This window comes from Penicillium alfredii (genome assembly GCF_028826965.1).
Source record: "Penicillium alfredii strain IBT 34128 chromosome Unknown utg000011l_segment0_segment0, whole genome shotgun sequence".
In the NCBI taxonomy this organism is placed as follows: domain Eukaryota; kingdom Fungi; phylum Ascomycota; class Eurotiomycetes; order Eurotiales; family Aspergillaceae; genus Penicillium; species Penicillium alfredii.
The window spans coordinates 2,355,347-2,380,695 of record NW_026622708.1 but is presented as its reverse complement, the minus strand read 5'-3'; the positions used below and the strand labels follow the sequence as shown (position 1 = coordinate 2,380,695).

The window sequence follows — 25,349 nt, the reverse complement described above, 5'->3', positions numbered from 1 at the left end:
CATCACCACATTGTGCTGGCTAAGTCACTAGATCATGATGGTATGCTCGGCAAGTCAAATCTACCTAGATCATTTCAAGGTAGCAAGGATAGATAGAAATAGTAAGAAAACAAATAAAACACAATCTGTCTTGCCATTTCCCAGCCTCTCTTTCTTTTTCTTCCACTGATCTTTCCTAACAGAATCACAAGATCAAACGAAATTCCACGACTCTTCTAGCGAGTGTAATCCATCACCAACAACAAAAGAGAATGTGTGGGGTAAAAAAAAAAACCCATAGACAAAGTAAACAGCAGGAGAAAAAAATGCAGACAATAAATCCAGCGCAAAATCATCAAGTCTATTAGAGTCCGGTGGTAGCGACTGCGTGGGGGAGGGGTCCAGTACAGCCCAGGGTATGAATAATCTAACAGTGAACAGAGTAGTACAAGGGCAGGAAAGGAAAAAAAATAAGAGAAAAGCAGATACGGAAGATGAGAAAAGACGTAACCCACAACCACAAACCCAGAGAAGCATTCTTTGAGAAAAGCAGAACCCGCCATATCCAGAGAATCCGGAGAGAAAACAAAAGGCAAGAAACGCATCGAGGTCAAACAAGTCTAGGGGGCATGGATCTTTCACCCACGGGTGGGAGTTAAAAGCAGAAAAGGAAGAAAAAGAAACAATAAGAGGAAAGAAGTACTCTCGAAACAAGAGGGTCGCAGAAATAACCGAATTGTACAAGGGGCCAGAACGGGCTTGCATAAACAAGATCAGGAGTTAAGAGACAAGCCCTGGAACCGGCCAACCCATTCGCCCTGCGCTGGGTGCATGCGGGCTGCCCCGCTGGAGCCGGCACTGCTCGCCTGATAGTCGGCGTAGCCCGAGTCGAGCGGACCATAGCTGCTGGGGGAGTAGGGGCCGAAGGGGTCGGCCTGAATTTCGTCGTGCTGGCGAGGAGGTTGGGCGAATGGCTGATACGAATCCGCAAAGGCAGTGCGGAGCATGGCGGGGTTTGGAATTCCATCGCGGGTCGCATCGACAGCCTCCCGCGATCCGCCATAGGCTCTGCCATCGTGCTGGTGACGGCGATCGGTGTTTGTATCCGGCCCGTAGAGGGGGTTAGGCATCGCACCAGGGCCCTGCAGACCAGGCCCCGGTGGCGTGACAAACGAGGCTGGGTTTATGGCCGACATCCAGATCCTTGTCTTGTAGATCTTGAACAGGTCGGTGACCAGGGAGTTGAAGTTGATATAGGAATCCGCGAAGTAGTAGAACGTGAGCTTTTTCCAGTCCCTGTACAACAAGGTCAATGAATGAGCCTAGGATGAGGTGAAATGCTAGATGGTTACTCACATTTGGAACTCGGCGTCGAGGATTTCCATGTTCAGGCGGTGCTCGACAACCTTTTGCTGGCAGACACGCTTGGCCTTCGCTTCGTTTCCTTCCTTGTCTCTCAGAGTCAAAATCTCATGGTTCTGGGCCAAGCGCTTGATAAGCTTTGGTTTGATGTCCGTGGAAGTGTCCTGCACGCCATGCGGGGCATGAGGACCCATGCCTCCCGTGGCACTCCGACTACCCAGACCGGGGTTGGGCACATTGGAGCCCTCGAGTTGACCCTGCCGGGAGAACATCATGAGCCATTTGTAATGTTCTTCCGCGTACTGCTGCTTCAGCTCCCGCGCTTTCTGAAGCGAGACATTTGCATGTTGAACGGTTCCCAGGTCCGTGCCTCGGTCAGCCTCAACAATGACCAGATCGCCGGCCTTCACCTGGAGGCCAGTGTCTTCTTGAATGTAAAATACATCGGCACGGTGGCACTTGAACGTGACGATGTAGAGAAGCTGGTTCTGGTGGCCATGCGAAAGGGCCGAGGGTTGACGACCAAAGGCAGCCGATAGCGAGTACTGGTTGAGGGCCGCCGGAATTCCCGAGGACCCATCATTACGCAAGGTCTGGTCGCGGGAGTAATAAGATTCTGCAGAGGTGCTAGTCAGTATGGAGTCTGTTTTGAAACAACAAAAGATACATACGCTGCATTGCTGGGTTGGAAAAGTCATTAATGGACCCATAGTCTTCACGATCTGGTGCGAGACTAGCCCGAGGGGTGGCTGTCGCATGCGAGTCAACCGAACCGATGGAAGCATGACGCATGGGGATATCGGCGAACGAGTGACGGCGGCTTTGCGGAATGTCGGCCATGCTTCCAAAGCCCAGCGAGGTCTGCCAATGAGCCTTGCGAACATTCTCCAATGCTCTGTTCTCTAGAGGCGGAGCAAAGGAAGAGAGCTGCTGCTCGAGATTGGCCGAATGCTCAGAAAACCGTCTTCTGGTGTTGCTGTGCATGTTGCTGTATCCCTGAATGTCGCGAAGCTCTCCCGGGTCCTCTGGGGCAATGTCTTCCTCAGGAACACCGCCACGAATACGGTGCAATGAATGAACACCCCCACCAATGGACGCAGACGACGACGAACGATCACGGAATCGATTATCCATATGACCTGCCGCTGCTTGTCGCAGGAGGGCATTCTCTCGCGCGAGTTGCTCGATCGTTCGGGCCTGGCTTGCGGAGTAGTTGATATCGTCCGAGCCGTCCGGGGCGTCATCTCCATCGTCATCTTCTCGGACCCGGTCGAGCATCGCCGGATCGTGTCCCAGCTCGCCAAGCACACTTGGTCGAGACGAACGCGGCTGAACAGCAGACATTTGGCCCGGGCCTCGAGAACGACCGCCCGAGTATGATGCGCTAGTCCCGGACTTGTTAGCCACCAAACCCAGATACTCGGGGTCCATCTGACCGACGGAATATGACTGAGAACGATAGGTCTTGGGGGTGGGATGCAGCGGAATGGAGAACGGAATGGCCGATTCACCCGAAATCGTGCGAGTTATCGGGCTTAACATTTCGTCTCCCAGGTTGCCGCTAGTAGGTGGGGGGTTTGGCATAGTTGGGGAAGGCACGATTTCGGACAACCGAGATGGCGGCTCTTTGCGGGATTCAGTGTTCCAGATGCCCGTCCCCCAGGGAAAAGAGCTCCCCCCAGCTTGGTTCCAGTTAAAAGAACCGGCGAGTCCGGGGCTCGGGTTTGTGGCCCATGGGGCCTGGTCACTCGAAGGGCTGGCCGGATTCGACGGGGCAGAGGAGAGGGGTCCCCCAGGCAGCGAATGCTTGCGCTGTGCAGAGAGCGGCACCTCATTCAACCACGATGTCCGACGCGCTGGCTTAGATGGCGGGGCAGTAGTCTGGGTTGGGGCCACATGCTCTCCGTCATCGTCGGAAGAAGCCAGGGCTTCTGAGTCAGGAGTAGAGCGGCGTACACCGGGGTGAGTCTTCTCGAGTCTGGCGGATGCGGTTGTTCCACATACAGGTGGAGTGATCGACTGGGCCAGACCCAGTTTATTGGTCGGCGCAGCCATGATTTCTTAACGAACTGATCTGGTGTTAGTCCTGTCGCAATGGGATGAAAGCAGCAAAAAGGCTCCAGCAATGGATCACCATGGAGCTAGGCAGCGCAGATATTTGACTTACCTGTACTTTTTCTGTCGCACAAACGAAGACACTGTACTATCCAGACGCCTTGAGATTGAGCTGAGTGAAGACACGCGACAAAGCACCAGTCTTTGTTCCTCAAGCTCGAGTATCTGATGGAGGGTGGGTGATGCGCGGTATGTTCAGCGATAGCTGGAAAGCAAGTTAGTCTCGCAACACACTTCACGTCGCACGAAAGAAAGGGTGAGCACGTGGTGGATGGCATGACAAAGCGGGGATGTCTCCTCGCGGGTAGCCCTGGAGCTCTTCCATCTCCAAATATGACTTCATGTGGGGAAAGCTGGCCAAAGCCAAGGTCATAAAGACACCGTGCCCGATATGCAAGGAACGCGACAACAGACACCAGCACATACCGTCTAATCCGAGTGCACAGCAGTAACCCAGGTCAATATCACCCGAGTCAGAGTATCAAACGAAGGGAGACAGAAAAAAGAAGCAGCCGTGTTATCGTAATCGTGTCTAAGTAGCAATTTCCAGGGTGAGATGAGCGAGCTGTCGCATTCAGGGAGAGCTGGGCAGGACAACGAGATATGCGCGACTCACCACTCTAATGGAACTTTTGTTTTATCAAGTTCAAATCTCTATTCGAAACAAGCGCGCACTGGGATCGTGGGTCTCGTGAGAAATCGCAGTCCCGAAGCGACCAGGCTTCTTGGATCGAGAGTGACAAGTTGAAAGGTGAAAAGCGCAAAGCGACCGGAGCTCGAACAAGCTGTTCCAGCTGAGTCTGGGTGGGCGATGAATGAAATAAAAAAAAAAAAAAGGGAAAAGGGGAACAGAGAAAGGGCAAGAACAGAAAAATCAGCTAAGGTGGGTTCTTCTTCGAGTTCTCGCGCTGTTGGATTCTGATCTTGTCTATCGAGGATCGGTCGCGTGGAACGGAAATGCGCTCGGGAGAAGCTCGTAGCGTGACCACGGATGACGTTGAGCAAGCGGGCACCGATGGGATCCCCTTAAGGGCGGCGCATCATGGGTCAACTAGAAAAGGATGAAAAAGAAGAGAAGATGATAGAGAAGAGAGAAGAGAGGAAAGCAATGAGAGTTGAGGGAGTTGAGGGGGGTTGCAGGGCGGGGGGGTGACGGAGACACTGGGGTAACTGGGGGGGGACGGATCTGGCAACGTTGCCCCGAAATGATGTTCAGGGGACACGGACCACGGCGCCCGTGGCACAGTGGAATTACAGAGAAATAAGAGGATAGTGATAGAGTAATAGAATTAGAAATAAATAGAGTATTTGAATGTATGATGTTTTATGATTTAATTAATTATAGGCATCCTAGGTACTCCTATATTCACGGAATTGAGCTCTTCAGCACGAAGGACGAAGAGTATACTCGGTATACCATAGTCGTCTGGGCCGTGCGGGGGGTCGATCTTCGAGGGTTCTGACTGGGTTGCGAAGCGACAGGACAAGTGCATGCAGCCCCTGTCAGCGTACAGAAGACAATAGAAAAAATAAAATCATAGTCATAATGTATCGCACGGTCCAAGTCACACACTCCCGATATCAACGTCACCACGTCACTGAAGAAATCAAGTGACACTTGATCAAAAGACAAAAATTGTATAGTGGGGAAAGCTCCCCGATAGGCTTCCCAAGGTTCATTTCCCCAGGCTCCAAGGCTCCCAGGCGCCCAGGCAGATCGATCTTCTCTCTTCTGCGGGGGGAGCTGCAGACCCCGCCTTTTTTTTCTTTTCTTTTCCTTTCTTTTTCTTGTTTCTTGTTTCTTGTTTTCTCTATCTCACCCCGAGGCCCCCTCTGGTAGACTCGAGTCTTGGCCACGTTACGTGGCTTGGCCTCGACACAAGCAAAAAAAAGCCATCTAGCCTAATCCCAACGGTCGGAAACCCTCGGGAAACAATGAGAGTGGAACAGAGCAGAAAAAAGAAGGGCATTTTTTGCTCCTCGATCAAGGGCCTCACAGGCGAATTAGCGGGCTGTCCGGACATCCGCGTCTATTCCCTGTCATTTTGCGGGCCATGCGCCACCCCACACGAACGAACCATCCCATATGGTATGCATATGTGGTGGACAGTCCATCGCGGTCGAGATGAATGTGTGGGCCAATCTGCCCGGTTGGCCTCGACGGTGTTGACGTCGGTGATGTTGCCCGAGCCGCATGAAACTCAAGCCACACCATTCGAAAGCACCTTGCACAAGATACCAACGGTCATCGAGGGAAAGGACTCGGTGCTGGGCAATAGTCTCGGCCGTATTCCATGGATTCAACCTTAACCAAGTGCATGACATCACACCCAGAGTTGGTTTTATTCTACAATGAACAGCGCCAAACAAAGGGTCTATCTAGTATTGGTCCGGTAATAAAATTAATATACAGCATGTGCATGACATATCCAATTTGACAAAAGTATTTACGGGGCACTGTCCAATGGACTTCCGGCAGTGGCCTCCGGCCCTTTCTGTTGGCGCAACTTCTGCTCGAACCGGGCGAATTCGTGCATGGAGATCTCTTCTTCCTGGTCCATGACCTGTTCCACGCCCTTGACTTCCTCGATCTACAATTCACTTGATTAGTGGCGCTCACTTAGAGAGCACAGAAAGAAAGTACTCACATAGTGCATCAGCATCGACTCGATCCCATTCTTGAGAGTCACGGTGCTGGAATCGCAGGTACGACAGGCGCCGCGCAGCTTGAGCAGGACAATGCCATTCTCAAAACCACGCAGCTCAATATCACCGCCGTCTTCCTGGATGGCAGGCCGGATGCGCGTCTCCAGGAGCTCTTTGATCATCCCGACAACCTCATCGTCCTCCTCATCATACACCAACGACTCCTCACCGCCACCTTCCTGCGCAGCATCTGCGCCAGCACTCTCGACGGTCGTCACGATGGTCTCACCCGAAGTCACGGCCTGGGTGATGATGCTGAAAACCTCGGGCTTAATGTGCGCCCACTGCGCATCGCTGGCCTTGGTCACGGTAATAAAGTCTGACCCGTAGAAGACAGATGTGACACCTTCGACATCAAGCAGTTTAGCGGCTAAGGGAGACGGATGCGGAGGTGCCAACGTCGACCGAGGGGAGAGGTACTCCAGGAAGGTAGTCGGAAAATCCTCGGGGAGGACGGGGTGGTTGGGGATGAATTTCAAGGCCTGGAAGGAGTCGAAGAAACCAAATGTGAGCTTTGGTGCGGTGCAACCCTCAAACAAGAGATAATGAGCCAGCACTTACATCTGGGTTGGGGGTATTCTCAGTCTGGATGAAAATCGTGCGCTTGGTCGTTGGAGACAGGCCGTTGACCCGAGACTGGGCCACAGGCTGCTGGTATGGTTGGACCGTTGGTCGGCGACGAGTCTCGGACGCTGTGAGGGTGGACAATCGAGCAGAACTGGATACACTCCTGGATGCGAACGCCGGTTTGAAGGTTCGGTGGCACTCGGCCGTCGGTCTAGCCAACCGGGTGCCGAGGAGAGCACGCCGAAACATTGTTGTCGATACTGAGACCAGTGACATGGTTTGTTATAAAGTTCCTCAACAACAGGCAAAAGATGCAATGGGGGATCTGTTTATGAAAGAACGTAGAAGAGGCGCAGGTTTCTCCGCGCTCTGATGTAATGTCATATCACGTGAGAGACCGTCCTCGAATGACAAACCCAGAGTGTACGCTGGCCAATGAGAAGGGAGGTGTTTTCATCTTTTACTGCCGACTTTCGGAGAAAGTGATTGGACTAGAGTTCATTATATGGGATGTTGCTATATACTAGGAATTCTTCGTGTGCTGATAATATTTTTCGTCACTCATGAGTGCGGGTAATATCAAAGTGACAGGCTCTAGCCGGCCTCCACTTCTAGAGACGGAAGCTTCTTGGGCGTAGATGCTTCATACCTGGGCCAGATCATGTCCTTGAGAAATGGCGCGATGCCAAATCCCAGCTGTGGAAGAAGCATGAATACAGCTTGGCACCACCGGTGTTTATCAATGGCGGCCTGGCTGTGATAGAATTGAGTGGCCTGACTGAACGGGGCCAACAGGAGTTGCGCACCCATTGCCTTTGTTTCGGGCTGGACCAAATACTTGGCGGAGCGGCAAATATGGTTCGCGTAGTGATCAGCCACGGCGAGGAGATCATCAGAAAGATCTGTGTTCCATGCGCCAGGCGAGCCATCTCTCGGTGCAGATGACGGGACACTGAACAGCGTGAATGAGACGTCACGATGGGATCGCTCGAGAAACTGGAGCAACTGATCGATCAACGGGTAGAGGAGAATGAAGGTAGTCCAGTAAAGTAAATGCGAATCCGCGCACGTCAGAGACGGGTATTCAATCGTGTCTGGGAATAGGTACTGGGGGATGGAGGGATCCAGCGTGCTCCAAAAGGGAGGCTGAGATGACGATGACCACGGGGTACCTAGCCTTCTCTGCATCTCGCAGAACCCGGCGTCGAGTCGATCCCTCAACGACAAGCAAGAACCGAGCAATTGCTCCCCGGCTTGTTTGTCATGCTCTGAGTCCGAGTTTCCCTGTTGAAGGAGGTAATCCACTTGTTCCATGACAGCCGAGCACTCAATTAATGCGTCGAGAATGCCATCCACCGGTTCGCGCCAGGGTTCGTTCTTAGGCGGATTTTGCCAGAAAGAACTATAGCTATATGCCGATTTGCGCATTCCAACGGCATCACATATCTGATATTATTGCAGTCAGTAGCCAGATATTTCAGGGTAGTTTGTATGAGGCTGGAATTGCTGTGTGGCTTACCGTCACGAATTTGAGCTGGCGACGGAATAGATGCTCCATCATGCTGGGCGGGCCGGGAGATTCGTATTGAGCGAGAATGGCGTTGCTCCCCTGTATGTGAGCCAGCCATCCGCGAAACCCCAGGGGCGAGCAATTGATCAACTGATTCTATCGTTAGTGTCTATTTGAAATAAGGAGGGGAAGGGCAAGGCTGGCCATACCTCGTACAATTGGAAGATCACCGTGGCGAATAGCGAGTCCTGGCCGCATTTTCGACCCATGCGAATCCGGTTATGTACAATCTGCAGGGCTTCCCCATAAAGCCGTGTACTGTACTGTAGCAGATGATAATCCTGTTGTCGCTTAGCCAAGAAGGCCGAGCCAAGAGCTGTGACTGCTTTATCGAGGACGACACTGCCTCCGATGAACTCAGGAAACGTGTCTTGCAAATGGATGCTTGCTTGATCCTTTCCATCACGGACTTTGGTTGATGGCGTAAACAGGTCAAGGAAGTTGGCGACAAACTGAGTGCGAATTCCAGCATTGACATCAAATCGAGGAATATCGGGGTCCGTGTCAGGTGCGCGTGCACCTTTTCCCCTGGTAGATTCTCGGGGCCGCCGAACAACAGTCCTTGTCTCGGCAGAGTTGTGAATAAACACTCGGTTTCGCTCGTATCCGGCGCAAGCGTGGCCGTTTTTAATGCACCTCAGACATTCGGGCTTGGTCTCGTCGCACTAGACAAGGGTTAGGACTCGATATTCCGGCCAAGGGCCATTGGACTCAACTTGGGATTGTCTACCTTTACTTTCCGCCGGCGGCATGTATTGCATCCTTTTGACCTATACGGTGCTCCGCCCATGGTGAAGGTGTGGGGGTTTATCACTTGGATTGGGCAACCCCATGGAATGGGAGCTCAAGTTGGTCAGTGGCTCCCATATGTAACAGCACCTCTATGTTGAAATCGACGACATCAACATTCTCCACCTGGTGAATGTCAAGTACACAGACACACGAGATGAGGCATGCAAGGCTGTCTGCCGTCATTTAAGGTTGCAACGTCAATATCACGTGAGCTTGTCACGGCTTAGCTGTAAAGGGAAATGGGGTGATTGAGACCTGAGGCAACACTCATTATTTTCCTACTTTCCTTATCCTCCCGCGACACAACACAGTGCCGACCGGGCTCATATGAGGAGGGTCTGACTGCCAGACTACCTCATGCTTTGTCCGAGTGTTTTTACACCATGCCCGGCTCCTGTGAAGTCTGCTCTACAGAGTCGTCAAAATATCGGTGTCCGACATGCGGACTGATGAGGTACCTGATCATACCTCCATGCTTGCAAATTTGCAGCCAGTGACTAAATATCTTTGAGGCAGTTGCTCCCTCGCATGCACCCAGTCTCATAAGATCTATTGTGCCCCCAAGGCACCGACAACCCAGGAACCAGCAGACCCATCTCCAACCGTCGAAGCCAATCCATCACAAAATCAGGACAAAACTGCAACCGACAACCAAAGAAAAGAGCTCAATGCTGCAGCAGTAGCAGCATCTCCACAAATCAAAGACTTTCTTGACCGCCACCCACAGCTCCGTCATGAGTTACAGGAGATATACCGCGCAACCCTGGCAGATCAGTGGGTGGAATGGCACACACCAGCAACACGAGGAAGACCACATGGCCGAGGAGGCAAAGGTCCTTCCCGTCGCAGCCGGGGCCAGTGGACAGCTGAAAAGGGGTTCAATCGTGGGCTGGGGAAGGTTCGCAAGCTGAGGCAGAGCTGCGACGATGGCATTGAGACTGGACCAGTCGCAGAGGGATTCATGCAATTTCTGGCTTTGGTCCACGACGGACATGCTGGCCAGTCACAGGGAATGATATAATTCTCCCTTATAGTGCATCACAAACACCACCATTGAAGGCCTTGATTGGAGAGGATTCGATTGCCCACAGCAGGTACACAGCTTGCCTCCATAACCCTGCATGCTCATGTGGGTAGTATGGATATTCCCATGCTGATCGCGTGTCCCTAGTTAGAAGATCCTTTGTCCCGCCCCTAGACATGGCCAAGACCACACACCGTCAGTTTGGCACGGGTGGGTTAGTCTCGTTAGCGTACCCAGCCAACACACCTCGGCATTCAGACTGGAGACTAGCAAGACTAAGACTAGAACTTGACAGACCATAATGCCCTGGATTGGCTCAAAAATTGGATCTCAAGTTCTCTCAAACTAGTGTGAGGATGCACTTTGGCTGGACTATGAATCAGTACATAGACCAACACCGGGTATGCAGGCACTGCAGATAGCAACCTGTCCCCTGCATCACTAGGCCTGTCAGTAGAAATCCCAGCATCTACTATACCTCGGAAACTATAGGGGATTCCTTCAGGGGCGTCGCCACCGATCCATAGTGGACCTGGTAGAATATGCCATGTGTCGAGTTCAGCTGAGAGTGTACAGAGCTCTCTGTCCAGGCGAAGTGAACCTCCAGGTAGTCTCAGAGCTGAGAGAACGGGCCTCCCAGCCGACTCCAATGAGATGCCCCGAACCTCCCGTGAGAAAAAAAACCCCCCCCGGTGGATCAACTACAATTCAAGATTCCTTCAACTCTCTATCGACTCGACATCCTCTCTCCTTTTTTTTTTCCTCCGGTCTACTATTTATTGAACGGTCGATCCACAGTGGTGGGTTGTAGTGTATTCCGTGTTCTTGGGAGTATCTCAGGTATGTGTCCCGCCTAAATTCTGCCTAAGGTCTGCCCGCGGAATTGGCTAATTCCTTCGGATACAAAGTGAGAGAGACTCTACAGTTCTTGGTGCATCGTCCATATACCGCCTCCTGTGATCGACTCCCCTGATGGCAGCCTCACTCCACCGTTGAATTCAACCCCAGGCAACAATGGATACACTGCAGTACCGGTTCTCTAGACTCTCGCAGTAAGCAGATCCTCCGCGGTCGCATCTTGTTGGCTCGACACCGTCTTTATCTCTTTCCCCGACGGCCCCCACTATGGCCTCACAGCAGCCCCGGCGAGACGGAGAATCGAGCGACAAAGCCCCGGCAATGTCTGCGGCGGCGACTCCGACAGCGCCCCAGCGGCCGGACATGGGAAGCTGGACATCTTCGGCCCCCGTCGGTGGTGTACCCAAACTGGATGCCGGACGGAAGTCGGGGACTGGACCGAAAGTCGGGCACACCTTGGTCGAGGAGGATGAAGGGGCAGCGAGCGAGGACACTTCCAGGCGAGCCCGGTCTCGGCGAACGGGCGATGAGGTATGTCATGGATGTACCGGGAATTTCACCATTGGAACTTGGCCAGATGACCAGATCACTGATTGGCATGACCCGGCAGGAATCGTTGAAAGTCGTCACCCCCGAAGTCACCATCGCCGTGGTTGGTGAAGAGAATGCGGGCAAGAGCAGCTTTGTCAAATGTGCCTTGGACATGAAAACCACGCCTGCCTCGTTCTCCAACAAGAAGAAGATGTCGCTCGATGGCTCGGTCTACATTGTTCGCTTGCTGGAGGTTGATTTGAAGGAGGTTGCGTTCGATCACGACACGAAGATTATATGGCCGCGGAAAAACCGCGACACTCCGGCCCCGAAAATTGATGGAGTGATGGTGCTGCACGATGCAACTACCCCGGACAAGCTTGCTGAGACGACGGCTATCTTAGGTGTGTCGACCGTATCTAAAGACTCTATGTGCTAGTGTTTTGCGGACACTGCTCGAAAAATCCCTCGGGATATTCGATAAGGGCTAATATTTTTTTTCTGCTAATATCCAGACTCTCTGGCTACGTCCACCTTGCCATTCTTGTTGGTTGCCTGCAAATGCGACCTGCGCCCGGATAGCGAAATGGAGCCGGTTCACGGACGCTACACGATCTATCAAACCTCGAGTGATTCACCCCGAACCCAGCGAATGTGTATTGCGTTGGTGTTACGGGCAGTGATTTCCCACCGCGACGGTGAGTGTTCTAGTTCTATTTCTATTCTTCGGCCACATGGTCAAGTGGATTGTGGGTTGAGCCTTGACCCTTGGTGGGCGGGCCCCGGTGGGTCGCGCGTTAGCGTTCGCTACCCTTTGTTTCTGTCATGGCCCGATCGACACAGAGAAATTCGTGGCCCTCCACTTGGGTGCTTTTGTCCCAAAAAAAAAACAACTGACTGTTCACCAGATCTTCCTTTGCCCACCGTGCAGTCAAATCCCCATCCTCATCTTCCCCCTCCACCCCCGCCGAAGACAACAAAACCGTTTCAGCCCCACTCTCACGACTGGCATCACGCCCGTGCCAACTCCGAGAATCCCACCGTGCTGACCGGAGCCGCTGGCGGCCCAACAACCAGGGCCTCGGATCGAAAGATTGAGGGGAACGGCCATCGTGCGCCCAACCAACCTCATCCCTCCGACCTGGCGCAACAGCATGGTTCTAGTTCAACACGATATGCTCGAAGCAACTCAAATCCCCCGGTACCTCCGAAAAGTCCACCACTTAAACCGCGTCTAAATTCCGACAAACCCTTGCCCCAGCTCGACGCATCCCCGAATCAGGAACGTAGTCGTCAGCAGCGGCTGCACACTGCGTGGCGCGATAGCGGAGGCTCTGACGCTTTCAACAGCTTCTTGAACATGGAGGACGAAATGGACGATGGGCAGAACCATACGACCCCGGGTGGGATGGTCCGAGCCAAGCCCAGCACTGAGAGTACTGCGAGTGCCGAGACAGGGGTGTCATTTGATGAGCTCGTTGATCGCTTGGTAGGGTTGCCCATGTCGAAGCAGGACACGAAATTTGCGTCCATCTTCCTGTGTCTGTACCGCAAGTTTGCCGCGCCAGCAACACTCTTGGGTGCTTTGATCAGCCGGTTTGAGCGAAACGAGACCAGCAATACCGACCAGCTTGCCCGCATGGCTGATCAGCAGAGACTGCTGAATGTTCTGGCACAGTGGGCGTCGGAATACCCTGGCGACTTTTACAACCACAAAACTCGCAAGAGAATCGCCGAGTTTGTCGCTACACTCGAAAAGAGCCACTTCTATATGTTTGCCGCCAAGGAAATTGGGTCATATCTCGAATCAAATGTCGAAGATGACGATATTGGCTGGGCATTTAACGATGGCGACGTCGATGACTCCACCCTCACCGAAACGTTCTTCAATACCTCCGGCCGAAGCTCGCCAGTACCCTTCCTCTCCGGCACAAGCTACGAGGAAGAGGAAGAAGAGGACCCTATCTACAATATGAGCGCGCTTGATCTAAGTGACGGTCCACACGACTCTACTTCCCGGCTATCGGGGACGCTCTCCGTCTCTTCCAACACCGACAAGCCGGGGAACACACTGAATCAATCATTGACCTTGTTGACCATCGAGGCGGCCCAGAAAGAGTCACTTCGTCTGGAACTCACCTCGCGGACATCGTTGAACAAGATTCAGTGGCGGTATTTCATGGAGACGCCCGAGGAGGAGTTTGCGCGGGAACTGACCCGTATCGACTGGATCATGTACAACTCCTTCCGACCTCGCGATCTCGTCCGCCACGTGAGCATTTCCGGCGTGGACAAGGACAAGATCAAAAGCCTCAAGAACGTCAATCGGATGATCAAGCAGTTCAACCACCTCGCATTCTTCGTGGCTACCATGATTTTGTTGAGAGACAAGCCCAAGCATCGGGCCAAGGCCTTAGAGAAATTCATGGGCGTCGCGGCGGTACGCTTCCGTGTAAATTTTCTTTTTGTGCTGCAGCTGACCATTCTCGTTTAGAAACTTCGCCGCCAAAACAATTACAATTCCCTGGGTGCTGTGATTGCCGCCATCAACGGCACCCCGGTTCATCGACTCACGCAGACCCGCGAGCTGATCCCACCCCAAACACAAAAAGAGTTCATGCGTCTGGTTATTCTCATGAGCACGCAGAGAAGCCACTTCGCTTACCGGCTTGCCTGGGAGAACTCGTTCTCCGAGCGCATTCCGTTCCTGCCCCTGCATCGCCGTGATTTGGTCTCCGCCGAGGAGGGCAACAAGACCTTTGTGGGCGAGAACAAATCCCGCATCAACTGGAAGAAGTTCGAGGTGATGGGCGAAGTGGTTCTCGGCATCCAGCGGAGCCAGAAATCACCGCACCCGCAAGCGCAGAGATTCGACGACTTAGAGCGACTGATCCTTGACGCGAAGATGTCAGGAGACGAAGAGGTGAGATTAGCACTCATATACAAGCTACCATACCTGGATCGGGTTACTGATTTCATTGTTCAGGACTTGTACGCTCGCAGCTTGTATCTCGAACCGGCCACCGGTGGCGAGACCGGCCGAAGGAAGTTCGGCTGGCTCCGTGCTTAGAATTTCTTCGGTCTTCTCGGCCTCTCTTGGGGATTTCTTCTTGGTTTCTTCCCATCCACAACCTCCGAGTCCCGTCCACACATCCCTCCACCTCTTTCCCCCTCACATGCCACGATCCACCCAATCTTCACGTCGATACGCCTCTATGATTGATATATATCTTGTTGTGCTTGCTTTTTCCCCCTCTGATTTCTCCCCTTCATGGCCGGACATGACGCTTGGAGCAGCCATACATCTTGAAGGCTCCGTTCCGATCTTCTGTACATAGAGTCCGCCGGTGTGGTGGTAGTGATGTGTAGCGTATTTCTACCACTGGTACATATTGATAGGAATATTTTCCCCCTAGTTCTTGCTCTTTTCTATACATCCCCGGTCGCTATCCATCTATGGATCCATGGATAGTCACCGCTAATGACCTAGCGGCGCATCGAGTAGAGATCACGTGAGACAGTTTATGCCGAGCAGCGACAAACCCATCAACTGCGAACCCTTGAACAAGCCCCAGCACTATACAGCCTTCCTTTCTCTCTGGTTCTTCTTGTTATTTTTTTTTAAAAAACAAAATGGCCGAACCTCTCATCCTGCAAGCCCGCTCCGCCTACCGCGCCCTCCTCCGCGAACTCCCACGCCGCCACCTCTCCTCCCCATCCCCACTGCATCAACGCCTGCGCCAGACATTCCGCACTCCGCAAGAATCCAGCCCGACCTCCTCCTCTTCCTCATATTCTGCTTCTGCTTCTGCTTCTGCTTCTGCTTCTGCTTCTTCATTTCCTCCTGAGTCTTCTTCTGAGGCTGCATCATCATCGCCAGCCCTCTCCTTCTCCACCCCAACCACACCAGCAGACCTGACCCTCCGTATCCAAGAAGCCGAACAGCTGGCGCAGTACGCGCGCGCGCAGCGCTCGTACGCGAGTCTGCTGGAGCGCTACAATCCCGGCATGAGTCTCGATGAGGAGGAGCGGATTCGGTTGACGGCGCGGCGGGTTGGGTTTAATTTGCCCAAGTTGTATTCGGATGGTGTTGTTGACGAGGAGGGGAACCCTAAGACAGAGTCTTGAGTTCTTGAAAAGTGTTTCCGATTGAAGGGTGATTCCCAATTGACGGGTGATTTTGGTTGCTAGGACTTGAGTCGAGTGACTTCTGGTCTCTTGTCGTTTCCCTCTTGCCAGTCATTGCAATCATTTCTCGCGGGGCTGGGTTTTTACTTCTTTGTCTCTTGAGGCACTAGGCTGTGATGTGGCCCTTTCGCCGTGCATATATCTCATGGAATGGGCGTTTTTGTATTCGTGGATATTTTCTTGGATCACTCTCTATACATGTACATTACACTACTCCATTCCATTATCACACTAAAAGAATGGTTGTGGATTCGGTATTTCTTTTCAATTCTCACGTCTAGATAGCAGTCAAGTAACTGCCCGGGTGTATTTGAAGGCACCTGCATGCCACACCAATCGAGGCTCATGTGGCCGGCGCGGTCCTCTGTGGTCTGCCCCCGAGGTATCCGGTCAGTGCAGGCAACTTGGAGTCGGCGGGATTGGATGCGCCGCTTCGAGTTTGCGGGTTTGTTTTCCGCTAAGGACGCAGGTGTTGCTCCGACAGTACGCAGGACGCGGTATCGAGCACTGGACATGTAGTGGCGGTATATCGCCACGGTGCCACGAGCACCACACGATGCAAGGCTAAGACGGGGTGTGAATGTGAGACACGATATTTCAGACGTGTTCATCCTCATTTTTTTTTAACATCTCAGCCGAGGTCAGCTGCGTGCGCTCCATCTGTCGCATCAACGTCGTGCTGCTCTCCTCATCTTCCATGCCGACACTGACTTCAATTGCCGTCTTGGGACGATTGCGATTGAGACCATCCAGAAGCGTGCACGCCTTGCAGATTCGCTGGCTGGAGATATAGCCACAACGCTCACAGTGCCCCATAGTCTGCTTCTTGATCACCTTACCCCCCTTCGGAAGCTTCTGGGAGGTAGGCCCCGCCGGGAGGCGAATCTCCGTCTCGTGCGACTCGGCCGTCTCATTTTCATTCAGCTGCTGTTCCATGGCGGCCATTTCACCGCCGCTAGACCGACCATTCTGACTGCCACAGCCGCCCGTCGCCTCGTCTTCACCGGCAGCAACTCGCTGAGACCCCTTCCCGTTCTGACTCACATTGCGCGGTACAAGAGCAGCCATATCCTCGCCGCTCTTGACGATATCCAGAATCGAGCTGGGACGAATCTTCTCCAGGTCCTTGATCAGAGTGCGGGCACTACCACGGAAGGCTTCGGGGGAGTAGATACACTCGGTGCTGAAATAATCGAGCTGGCGGTGGTGCGCGTAGAGCACGATCTCCTTCTCGTAGGCGTACTTGAGCGGCTTGCTGCGCTTAATGTCCGAGGCGTCGGAGTCAGTGACGATTTTCGTGCCACGAGACAGCCGTGGCAGATCTCCGCGCAGCAGATTCATCATCACCGTCTCGGCGACGTCGTCGGCATTGTGGCCCGTGACGACATGCTTAATTCCCAGACGCGCAGCGCCGCGGTCGAGCGCCTGCCGCCGAAACACACCGCAGTAGGTGCAATTCCCTTTCTTGCCAACCTGCTCCACCACCTGGTCCATCGTCCACCCGTATAACTCGCCGTATCCCACGATCTCCAGTGGCATCTCGTACTGCACCGCGTTGCGCTTCACCGTTTCCAGACTGTCGTCGCGGTATCCCCGGATGCCCTCGTCGATGGAGAGCAGACATAGGTCGAGTCCATAGTTATAGCGTTCATTGAGCGTCTTCAGCACTGCAGCCAGCACCGTACTGTCCTTCCCGCCGCTGGCGCCAATCGCCACTCGTTCACCCGGGTAGAAGAGATTGGTCCCGGTGATCGTCTCGTGTACTTCGGTCTCGAAGATCGCTAGGAAACAGGCACGGCAGAGCTTGTGTCGATTCTTGGGTCGAATGATCACAGCCCGTGCCTGCTGGCAGTTGAAACATGCAGTTGGCGCCATGGTTGCCAGTGTTGGGGGTTGGCGGGGACGAAAAAAGAATTTCTGTTCCCCGCGGACGATGGGGTCCGTGCGCTAACCAACAGATGAAGCCTGAGGCTACTCTTCTTTGGCTTGGCTGATTTTTTATTTCATTTGAGCGATACTGGGTTTCAATTTGTTGGTGATATTTCCTTTTTATGTTAAGCTTTCTTTATCCCTACTATATCCTTTAACACTATACAAGAAAAACCACAGAAAACAGGTCAGGGGTATCCGCTTGACCTCTCAGTAGTATGAGGAGGCAGTTTGTGGCCTAAGGCTAAAACAGATTTTATCCCTACTCTATTTCTTTTACTTTACCCTACTTTTCTTCTTCTCTCTACCTATACCTACACCTCTAATACTACTTTTTGACTGGTTTTTATTATACCCCGATTTCATACTGTCCTACACTCCTAGTATAAGCATTCGATCTAGCAAGAATAATAAAAACGGATAATTTTATATACCAAGTTCGCCGCCCCGCAGAATCCACATGTTTTCTGTTACTTCCTAATATGGTCATAAGGTGTGCGATAAAACGGGGGCCTATCTTTGATCTTTGGCCATGGCCCTATGTGTTATCAGGCTAAAGGATGTAGAAAATTTCCCAGGGTTACTGTTATTTTCTTCCCCCAATCTCTCCCACTGTCTGCTCTTTAGCTATGTATGCGAGACTTTTCCTTTACTAGTTTGGATATATATCCGTTCTTGCAAATCTTCTGGTCCTAGCCATGGCTAAAAATTTGACATGGCCTAAAGGAATGCCTAACATCGGGCATTGCTATTGATCAGGACGAATTTTCCTATCCCTTGTTATGGAAAAGGGAGATGAAATCAGACGATAAAAAAACAACAGTTCGCATTCGTCTCAAACAACAAACTCGGCCCTCCTCCAGAGGCTGCCTTTTACAGATTCGATGAAAGCGGCGGAGAGGATGTCACGATCTACGTTCTAGATGGTGGCTTTGACCTTGATGGAGTGAAGGTAAGGAATATTATTTAACCTTTTGATCCATGATTATTATAAGCATTCCGATTTAATCATAGATAACAGTGAGCAGCTAAATTCCGTGAATTTCACCTTTCTACTGTGTATGCTGACTTAAACCTCAATAGGCTGGTCTCGCCGCTTACTTTCTGGGCATCGATGCCTCCTCCTGCGAGACAACAATGAACAGCGATGTCGACGAGGGAGTCTCTATCAACCTTTGAACTCTATGCTGACCTCAAAAGACGCCCTTTACGAGAACGGTGCTCCTGTGGCCATGAAGCTCAAACGATATATGATCGACAAACCCTTCCAAAGAAGCACTCAGATTCTTCCATACGAACCCTACCCCGGGGTTGGAAGGTATCTTCCTTCAAGATTGAATGCAATCTACAATATGACAGGCGGAGATCACCGGTGAACGGATGCCACAGATAGAGGCCCTGTGTTCAATGATTCGTTTCGATCAATAGTATTTTGTGCACGGTGGTTCATTTCACCATTCCTAGCTTGACGAGCAAAAGGCCATCAAAAATAGATCTACTGTTCCTGCAATAAGACGTCTCCCGTAGTTAAGAATACATTCAACTTCTAGGTTCATTTCGCTGTGAGGATCATAGAAAGATTGGTAGAGAACTAGGCTCGTTACGTAGAACATGAAGTAGGACACGAGCAATCCTGTCTATTTATACATTTCATACTTCCCCTGCCAATTCTCAAGAAAAGCCAGCTCCAGTTGATATCCCCAGGATCAATTCCACCTGCATATACCACCTGCTGGCTCTCTCTTTGCTTGGTAATTATTATATTTGCTTTCTCATTGTAGTCCATAGGTCAGCTGTACAAAGCACTTTCCACAGTATTTCCAGTCGAAGAGAAGATCGCATAGATACCCGAAAGATGTCTCTCGTTCTCATACCTTGGTCGTGTCATTAACGTGTGTGAGTGATTTGCCCTTCCGACAAAACAAGCTCACAAAAAAACCCGGCATCTTTTTCTTCTTCGCCGTCTGCACTGCAACCTGATGGATGTGATGTCGTCTGGCCGCCAAGGAATAAGGCTGGGACCGATCTGCAAACAAATTGAGCTTTTCGCCCTTCTCCGAGCTGAGTGTCTCCGCCAGCCGGATAGTCTTTTCGTCCGAGAACGCAAATGAGGTGCCAATGATTTTGAAGAACCGAGCGAGCGGATGAAGATTGGGTGAATTCCAGTCCTCCGAGGTCCAGACGGGCTTTGCATTCCAGGGCAGACGGCGTTCCTTCTTGAATGCCCACCACCAGTCCTCAAGACTCAATCTGCCTTTCTCTCCGCTAACAGCATGCACAATTCCTGACGTACCTGCTGCTGTATGTGCTAGCATCCGATCGACCACTACATCTACCGGAACCTCGTCGATCGTTGCCTCTTTGTTGGGATTCTGGCATCGTGATGATAACACAATCTGGCGGCCTGGGTGTAGTGTATAGGCTGCGGCACAGGCAGTTGACGGGGTTGCATAGGGCACCGCAAATCCAGGGTAGGGGAGGTTATCTGCAGGACCAACGACGGAGGGCCGAATAATCAGAACCCGATGCAGGGCCTTTTTTTCAGCGGCTTTGTGCAGGATGAGTCGCTCAGCCAGATGTTTCGAGTAGGCATACGGCCAGGGGAAATCATGGGCGTCGTATTCCTCTGACGACCCGTTTTTCTGTACTTCATGCCATGCCCGCACGGCGGTCTCATAGTCGTCTTGGGATTCACCGTTCAGCGGATACACTCGTTCATTGACGGCCACATCGGCGGATTCATTTGTCTTCCACAGATGAGCATTGGCGTATGCGGTGGAGACAAACACGAAGCGCTCGAGGTGGGGGAATTTCAGCGCGTATTGTGTCAGGCAGAGTGTTGGCGCTGTTACCGAGTATGACAATTCGCGCAGGGACATACGGAGATGGATTGATGATGCTGCGTGAATGACGATGTGCACGGTTTGCTTCAGCATCTGTAGCACGTCGTCTTCGAGGTCCATGGTTGCTGTGTTGCCCAGTTCTCCGTCGAGGATGGTCATGCGCTCGCTCCGGGTTAGGGTTGCGGCAATTGAGGTGGGGAGCATATCGTTCCATTTTGCTTTTGCCTTTCTGTAGATGCAATTAGTGTTTCAATTCTCGGATGGTTTAATACCCGTTTCCTTACTCCGCTCCTCCGCGACACAGTACATATACATGCTCCGGCGAGGACTGGCTCAGTAGTCGATGGAGAAGGGTTGTCCCAATAAACCCGGTGCCCCCGGTAACAAAGAGAGTCTTTCCTTGGTAGAAATCCCACACCATGGCGGAAAAATCGATTGCTAACGTGGGTTGAAAATCAGGGAACGCAGAGACAGAAGATATACAGTGGGTCGGGATTTATAGTCGACTGAACGGGAAGCAACTGCACAGCCTGCAGCTTGTGTCACCCTGCGACCGGGTTGATCCTTGGAGTTGCAGCCACTCGCAGCCCAAAGGTCTCCGATCGAAGGCTTGACGACGTGGTTTGTCTCACCTTGCTGGGATGGATCCATGGGTATGTTGCGAGGGCTTTCTTTGTTTGGCAATCTATGAACTCATCTCGAGATAGTGTGAACCTTGCCATGAACGTCATAATATACGTACTCACCCATCGTATTATACACAGTTCTCAATTCCCACACGTGGAGAATTCGGTTGACCGCAGTACCTCGGGTGTACACCGCTTCATGCAGCTGCCATGCATCTCCTATCAACGTCCTCTCATGGTGGGTGTCCATAACCAGAAGCCGACGGGAAGTGTGAATTGTGCACTTTGATCCACCCGGCAGTTGGATTATGCACAGTCTTATTCCAGACCATTGGAGTCTACTTGAATTATCTGATATTTCCTTGAAAATGGGGGACCTGGGACCTGTGATGGTGGGCGGAGAGTCTCCACTGGTTTTGCGGCCGCTCCCGGGATCCACGCAGCACCACTTGATGACCCGCTTTGGCCTCTCGACGACGGAGTGTTTTCCCACAGAATGTCAATGTGCATGGGCATATGATTTTACGACTAACGCTTGGATCGAGACACCTATGGGTTACTCGAACAAGGATCCAACGGTGGTCATAACCTGCCAACAAGACCGTGCGAGACCAGGCCCCATGGTCAACCTCTTTTGCGGAATGGAATTAATTCCATCAGAGGGGTTTGCCATCGAGGATCATGGTGATTATAGCCGACATACTTGCCCGAGATCCATGCAAGGTGCTATGCCAGCATTCCCGGCTGTTGATCCCACCGCTCATGCATTCCAGACATATGCCAAGCACGTTTGAGAGACAAGACTGACCCAAGCAGCTCATTCCGAGGTTTGATTAGACTCCTGCAGGTAAACAGAGTCGGGTGTGGTTGAAACACCGTCATTGCACATCCGCTTTGCCCGTCTTATCGCAGGAAGAGTGTCATTGTCGACTCGCCTTTCTAATCACACCGTTTCTACTTGGTATCGTAACCTTTTTCTCGCATCAATATGAAGCCCGCCGCATTGGACCTGGGTCGTCCACGATTCCTCGAATTTAACTTGACCGTGGTGGTCAAGAGCAAACCGAGCCCATTGGATTTCCAATTCGCAGCAGACACACTGGCATCGCAATGGCCGGCGCTGGCGTTACGGATGAATCCTTTGGTGAGTTTACCCGAGCAGTTGGGTAGAATTCAAAATGGAGGCTTATTCAAAATAGAAAAACAAATTCATCGAGCCCAAAATGCCCGAGGACCTTTCTGATATCTGGCAAGGCAGAGAGCTGGACCGGAACCTCGGCGATATCATCGACGTGCCTCTGCAGGGCGATTCACCGCGGATATTCGATTCCGAGGCGCTCCAGAAATCGGTCCATTTCGCCTTTGGCTTCGTCGAATCTATCAAACAGCGCGTTTTGACTATCCGGACGGTATTCCTGCGTGATTCATGTGTGATCGGCTTTCGGTTTTTACATCCTCTCTGCGATGCCCGCGGTATGCACCCTTGAGATACACGAATATTTATTCTCGTAACAGTGGCAGAGCTGATTCCGTGGTTGTTATGATATTGCAGGGGCACACCGAATTGTTCAGGCCTATTTAACTCTCCTGAGAGGAGACAGACTCACGCATACAATCCACTCCCGACCATCGCTAATGTTAAAACCCGAGGTCCTCAAGAAGTGTGTTGCAATGACGACGCCTCGTGAGGTGGCCACCTCGCACCACGAAGTCTCTCAGCGCACCTGGCCCGGTTTCTTGCAGGGGTTCGGTAAGCAGTTGGTGCGGAATATATGTCATCGCTCATCTCGACGGGTTAGCAAGACGCTGCTGGTACCAGCGGATCAGATGCAGCGATGGATAAGAGACGCAGAAGACAAAGGAATCAAAGTAACCGAGCATGACTTGCTAGTTGCATTTATCTATCAGGTATGGAGCAGTGCAGCCTTCCATCCTCTCTTATGAACAACCCTATCTAACTCAATTTTCCCCCCTACTACAGGCTTCCCTAGACCCCACCATCGAGCAAGCATTTGGACTCTCGCTCAACATCGCCGCCCAGCTCCAACCCGACGCCGAGTTCTTCAACCCGTGGTTCACAGTCCCCATCACCGACTACATCAACCCGACCTCACACATTGGCCTGACACCCTCCCTGCTGGAACTCGCCATCACCATCCGCCGCACCCTAAACGAAGCCCGAGAGCCAGAATGCATCGCCCAGATCATCGACCAGCACCGCTCGCTCAACGACATGCCCACCGCCCCAAAGTTGCAAGGCAGCCGCGCCGCGCAGACCCTCGTTTCGTCGTGGAGCGAAATCCCCCTGTACGATCTGGATATCCAGGGCGAGAACCCGCTCTTCGTGCACGGCAGCGTCGACTATTGCGGGGCTCTTGGCGAGACCGGGTGGAAACTGGACGATCAAGTCGTAACGTGGAAGGCTAAGAGTTTCGGGGACAGCGATGGCGGGTACTGGATTCATGCGAACTTGCCGGATGCTGTGTGGAGGCGCATGGTGCAGAACTTGGGTTGATGAAGAGTTCGTGGTTTTTTTTTTGGTTTTTATTCTCTGTTTTTGATACTATTGTAATCGTATACCAATGTAATCACGAACCTCGTGCTTGATCTGTTGATCTGTGCTTCTTTGCTTTATCATCATGATCAAGAGGCCGGCTTGTTGTCTGGCGCTATTCTTGGCGACTTTGATATGCTGGTGCGGGTTATGCGGCGGTCTGTTCCATGCGCGGCTCTCCCCTCTTTAACTGCGTGTATTGAGATTCTTGATACTGAAGAACGAGGAACTGCACTGGATCGGAGTTGCGGTAATATGATCTTCTCGAAGCAGTCCCAAACCCGGTTCAGGGTCTTGGTGAGGTCCGTCTGGGAGGCGAGGGACGGCGGACGCCAGTTCTTATACCGCGCCGCCGTGGCGACTCGCGCCCTCTTACCCCATATCAGCAACGGTATAGACAGCATCAAAATGACAAAGGCAAGAACAGCTACGAGCACATGTAAATTCTGCATGCCCCATACCTTCTACCCAGGGCGTGAGCGCAAAGAGCACGATCACGAAGATGTTGCGCATGAAGATCACGCCCACCAATGCATCGCCAATGATCTAAGTTTCGTGGCAGTCAAGTATATGAGAGGTATAGAGCCTCCCCCTTTTCAGGTATTACTCACATCCCGGTAGCAATCCATGAGGTAGGAGAGGGCAATGCCGCTGATACCGGCCAGGGCAAACCCAATGAAGCCGAAACCAACGGCAAGGAGAGCCCAGTCGGGGGCTCTGCCAGGCATTCTGCATAAGTTTGACACCTGAAGAACAAATGAGCTAAGGATACTCTCTCCAATTCTTCCAAAATGGAGGGAATCGATGTCCATGCTCATTGTGTGTCGCAGTTCATACCGCGAGTATTGTCTGCAGAATGACTTTGCCGGCAAGGGCCACCCCGATGGAATGCCAGCAGTACCGGTGAGGCCTATCGACATGATGGGTTGACTTAGGTGGTATTTGCTGAATAATGACCTAGGCATGGGATGCTATAGCCCATATTGAATTGATGAAGCGTCTCAATATCAAAAAGTCGGTGCTAAGCATGTCCTCGCCGGAGACCCATTTAACGCCCGGGAATGACGAAGAGGCGCCATCGCTGATGCGCCGTGTCAATGAAGACATGGCGAAAATCTGCGCGGACTATTCGACCTACTTTCTGTGTTTTGCATCTCTTCCCCTACCCGATGTCGAGGGCTCTCTGGCCGAGATCGACTATGCACTCAACCATCTGGGTACTGTCGGGTTTCAGATCCTCACCAACTCGCATGGAATTTACCCAGGAGACTCGCGGTTGAGTCAAGTATTTAAAAAGCTGAATGAGCATCGTGCAATTGTGTTAAAGTCTATAGGACATAACATGAATTAAACTACTTCAAAATCATCTGTAAGACCAGGCCAGCCTTGCCGTTGCACCGAACTTCGCAAGGAATATAGTCACAATAATTGTCAAATCGCCTGGTAACGCAGACATACGGAGATCCCATATCACTCGGTCAACTGTCCGATGCAGCATCCGGGCGTGGGGGCTCGATATCATCGTGCATCTCTCCGCTGGACAATGCGGGGAAACGGTACTCTATCATATTTCTTCGTGGGTGCTTTTGAACATAAAACCAAGACCCTTACTTCCACTATTCTCTTGCAAGGCCCTCGCAGATATTGACTTGAAGATGGCCCATCAAGATACAACTGGAATGGTCCACGACCCCATCTTTCGCGA

General features: G+C 52.1%; 11 protein-coding genes across 11 annotated transcripts; 5 read left to right on the top strand and 6 right to left on the bottom strand.

The window, feature by feature from the left end:
• Positions 1-752: 752 nt before the first annotated feature.
• NUU61_009318 (PSP1 family protein) lies at positions 753-3,396 on the bottom strand (the record flags this gene model as incomplete). The annotated part of the gene is made up of 3 exons (XM_056659843.1): positions 753-1,275; positions 1,336-1,957; positions 2,013-3,396. 3 exons carry the CDS (start codon positions 3,394-3,396, stop codon positions 753-755), a joined length of 2,529 nt encoding a protein of 842 aa, XP_056508136.1.
• Positions 3,397-5,903: 2,507 nt separating this feature from the next.
• On the bottom strand, positions 5,904-7,005 carry NUU61_009317 (NifU family protein; the record flags this gene model as incomplete). The annotated part of the gene is made up of 3 exons (XM_056659842.1): positions 5,904-6,047; positions 6,105-6,674; positions 6,724-7,005. 3 exons carry the CDS (start codon positions 7,003-7,005, stop codon positions 5,904-5,906), a joined length of 996 nt encoding a protein of 331 aa, XP_056508135.1.
• A 318-nt stretch (positions 7,006-7,323) lies between these two features.
• NUU61_009316 (Zn(II)2Cys6 transcription factor domain-containing protein) lies at positions 7,324-9,089 on the bottom strand (the record flags this gene model as incomplete). The annotated part of the gene is made up of 4 exons (XM_056659841.1): positions 7,324-8,175; positions 8,249-8,395; positions 8,449-8,964; positions 9,030-9,089. The coding sequence occupies 4 exons, from the start codon at positions 9,087-9,089 to the stop codon at positions 7,324-7,326; spliced, it is 1,575 nt and encodes a 524-aa protein (XP_056508134.1).
• Positions 9,090-9,474: 385 nt separating this feature from the next.
• Positions 9,475-10,112, top strand: NUU61_009315 (zinc finger HIT domain-containing protein; the record flags this gene model as incomplete). The annotated part of the gene is made up of 2 exons (XM_056659840.1): positions 9,475-9,545; positions 9,608-10,112. 2 exons carry the CDS (start codon positions 9,475-9,477, stop codon positions 10,110-10,112), a joined length of 576 nt encoding a protein of 191 aa, XP_056508133.1.
• A 1,128-nt stretch (positions 10,113-11,240) lies between these two features.
• Positions 11,241-14,574, top strand: NUU61_009314 (putative Ras guanyl-nucleotide exchange factor RasGEF; the record flags this gene model as incomplete). Its single annotated transcript, XM_056659839.1, has 5 exons — positions 11,241-11,504; positions 11,584-11,908; positions 12,020-12,202; positions 12,413-13,944; positions 13,999-14,574. The coding sequence occupies 5 exons, from the start codon at positions 11,241-11,243 to the stop codon at positions 14,572-14,574; spliced, it is 2,880 nt and encodes a 959-aa protein (XP_056508132.1).
• Positions 14,575-15,137: 563 nt separating this feature from the next.
• Positions 15,138-15,632, top strand: NUU61_009313 (LYR motif-containing protein; the record flags this gene model as incomplete). Its single annotated transcript, XM_056659838.1, has 1 exon — positions 15,138-15,632. The coding sequence occupies one exon, from the start codon at positions 15,138-15,140 to the stop codon at positions 15,630-15,632; it is 495 nt and encodes a 164-aa protein (XP_056508131.1).
• Positions 15,633-16,289: 657 nt separating this feature from the next.
• On the bottom strand, positions 16,290-17,567 carry NUU61_009312 (putative PP-loop ATPase superfamily protein; the record flags this gene model as incomplete). The annotated part of the gene is made up of 1 exon (XM_056659837.1): positions 16,290-17,567. One exon carries the CDS (start codon positions 17,565-17,567, stop codon positions 16,290-16,292), a length of 1,278 nt encoding a protein of 425 aa, XP_056508130.1.
• Positions 17,568-19,489: 1,922 nt separating this feature from the next.
• NUU61_009311 (uncharacterized protein) lies at positions 19,490-20,885 on the bottom strand (the record flags this gene model as incomplete). Its single annotated transcript, XM_056659836.1, has 2 exons — positions 19,490-20,693; positions 20,749-20,885. The coding sequence occupies 2 exons, from the start codon at positions 20,883-20,885 to the stop codon at positions 19,490-19,492; spliced, it is 1,341 nt and encodes a 446-aa protein (XP_056508129.1).
• A 1,193-nt stretch (positions 20,886-22,078) lies between these two features.
• Positions 22,079-23,605, top strand: NUU61_009310 (uncharacterized protein; the record flags this gene model as incomplete). Its single annotated transcript, XM_056659835.1, has 4 exons — positions 22,079-22,234; positions 22,290-22,563; positions 22,643-22,998; positions 23,072-23,605. The coding sequence occupies 4 exons, from the start codon at positions 22,079-22,081 to the stop codon at positions 23,603-23,605; spliced, it is 1,320 nt and encodes a 439-aa protein (XP_056508128.1).
• A 187-nt stretch (positions 23,606-23,792) lies between these two features.
• NUU61_009309 (uncharacterized protein) lies at positions 23,793-24,372 on the bottom strand (the record flags this gene model as incomplete). Its single annotated transcript, XM_056659834.1, has 3 exons — positions 23,793-23,878; positions 24,106-24,190; positions 24,256-24,372. The coding sequence occupies 3 exons, from the start codon at positions 24,370-24,372 to the stop codon at positions 23,793-23,795; spliced, it is 288 nt and encodes a 95-aa protein (XP_056508127.1).
• Positions 24,373-24,454: 82 nt separating this feature from the next.
• NUU61_009308 (amidohydrolase family protein) lies at positions 24,455-24,995 on the top strand (the record flags this gene model as incomplete). The annotated part of the gene is made up of 2 exons (XM_056659833.1): positions 24,455-24,547; positions 24,606-24,995. 2 exons carry the CDS (start codon positions 24,455-24,457, stop codon positions 24,993-24,995), a joined length of 483 nt encoding a protein of 160 aa, XP_056508126.1.
• Positions 24,996-25,349: the final 354 nt, after the last annotated feature.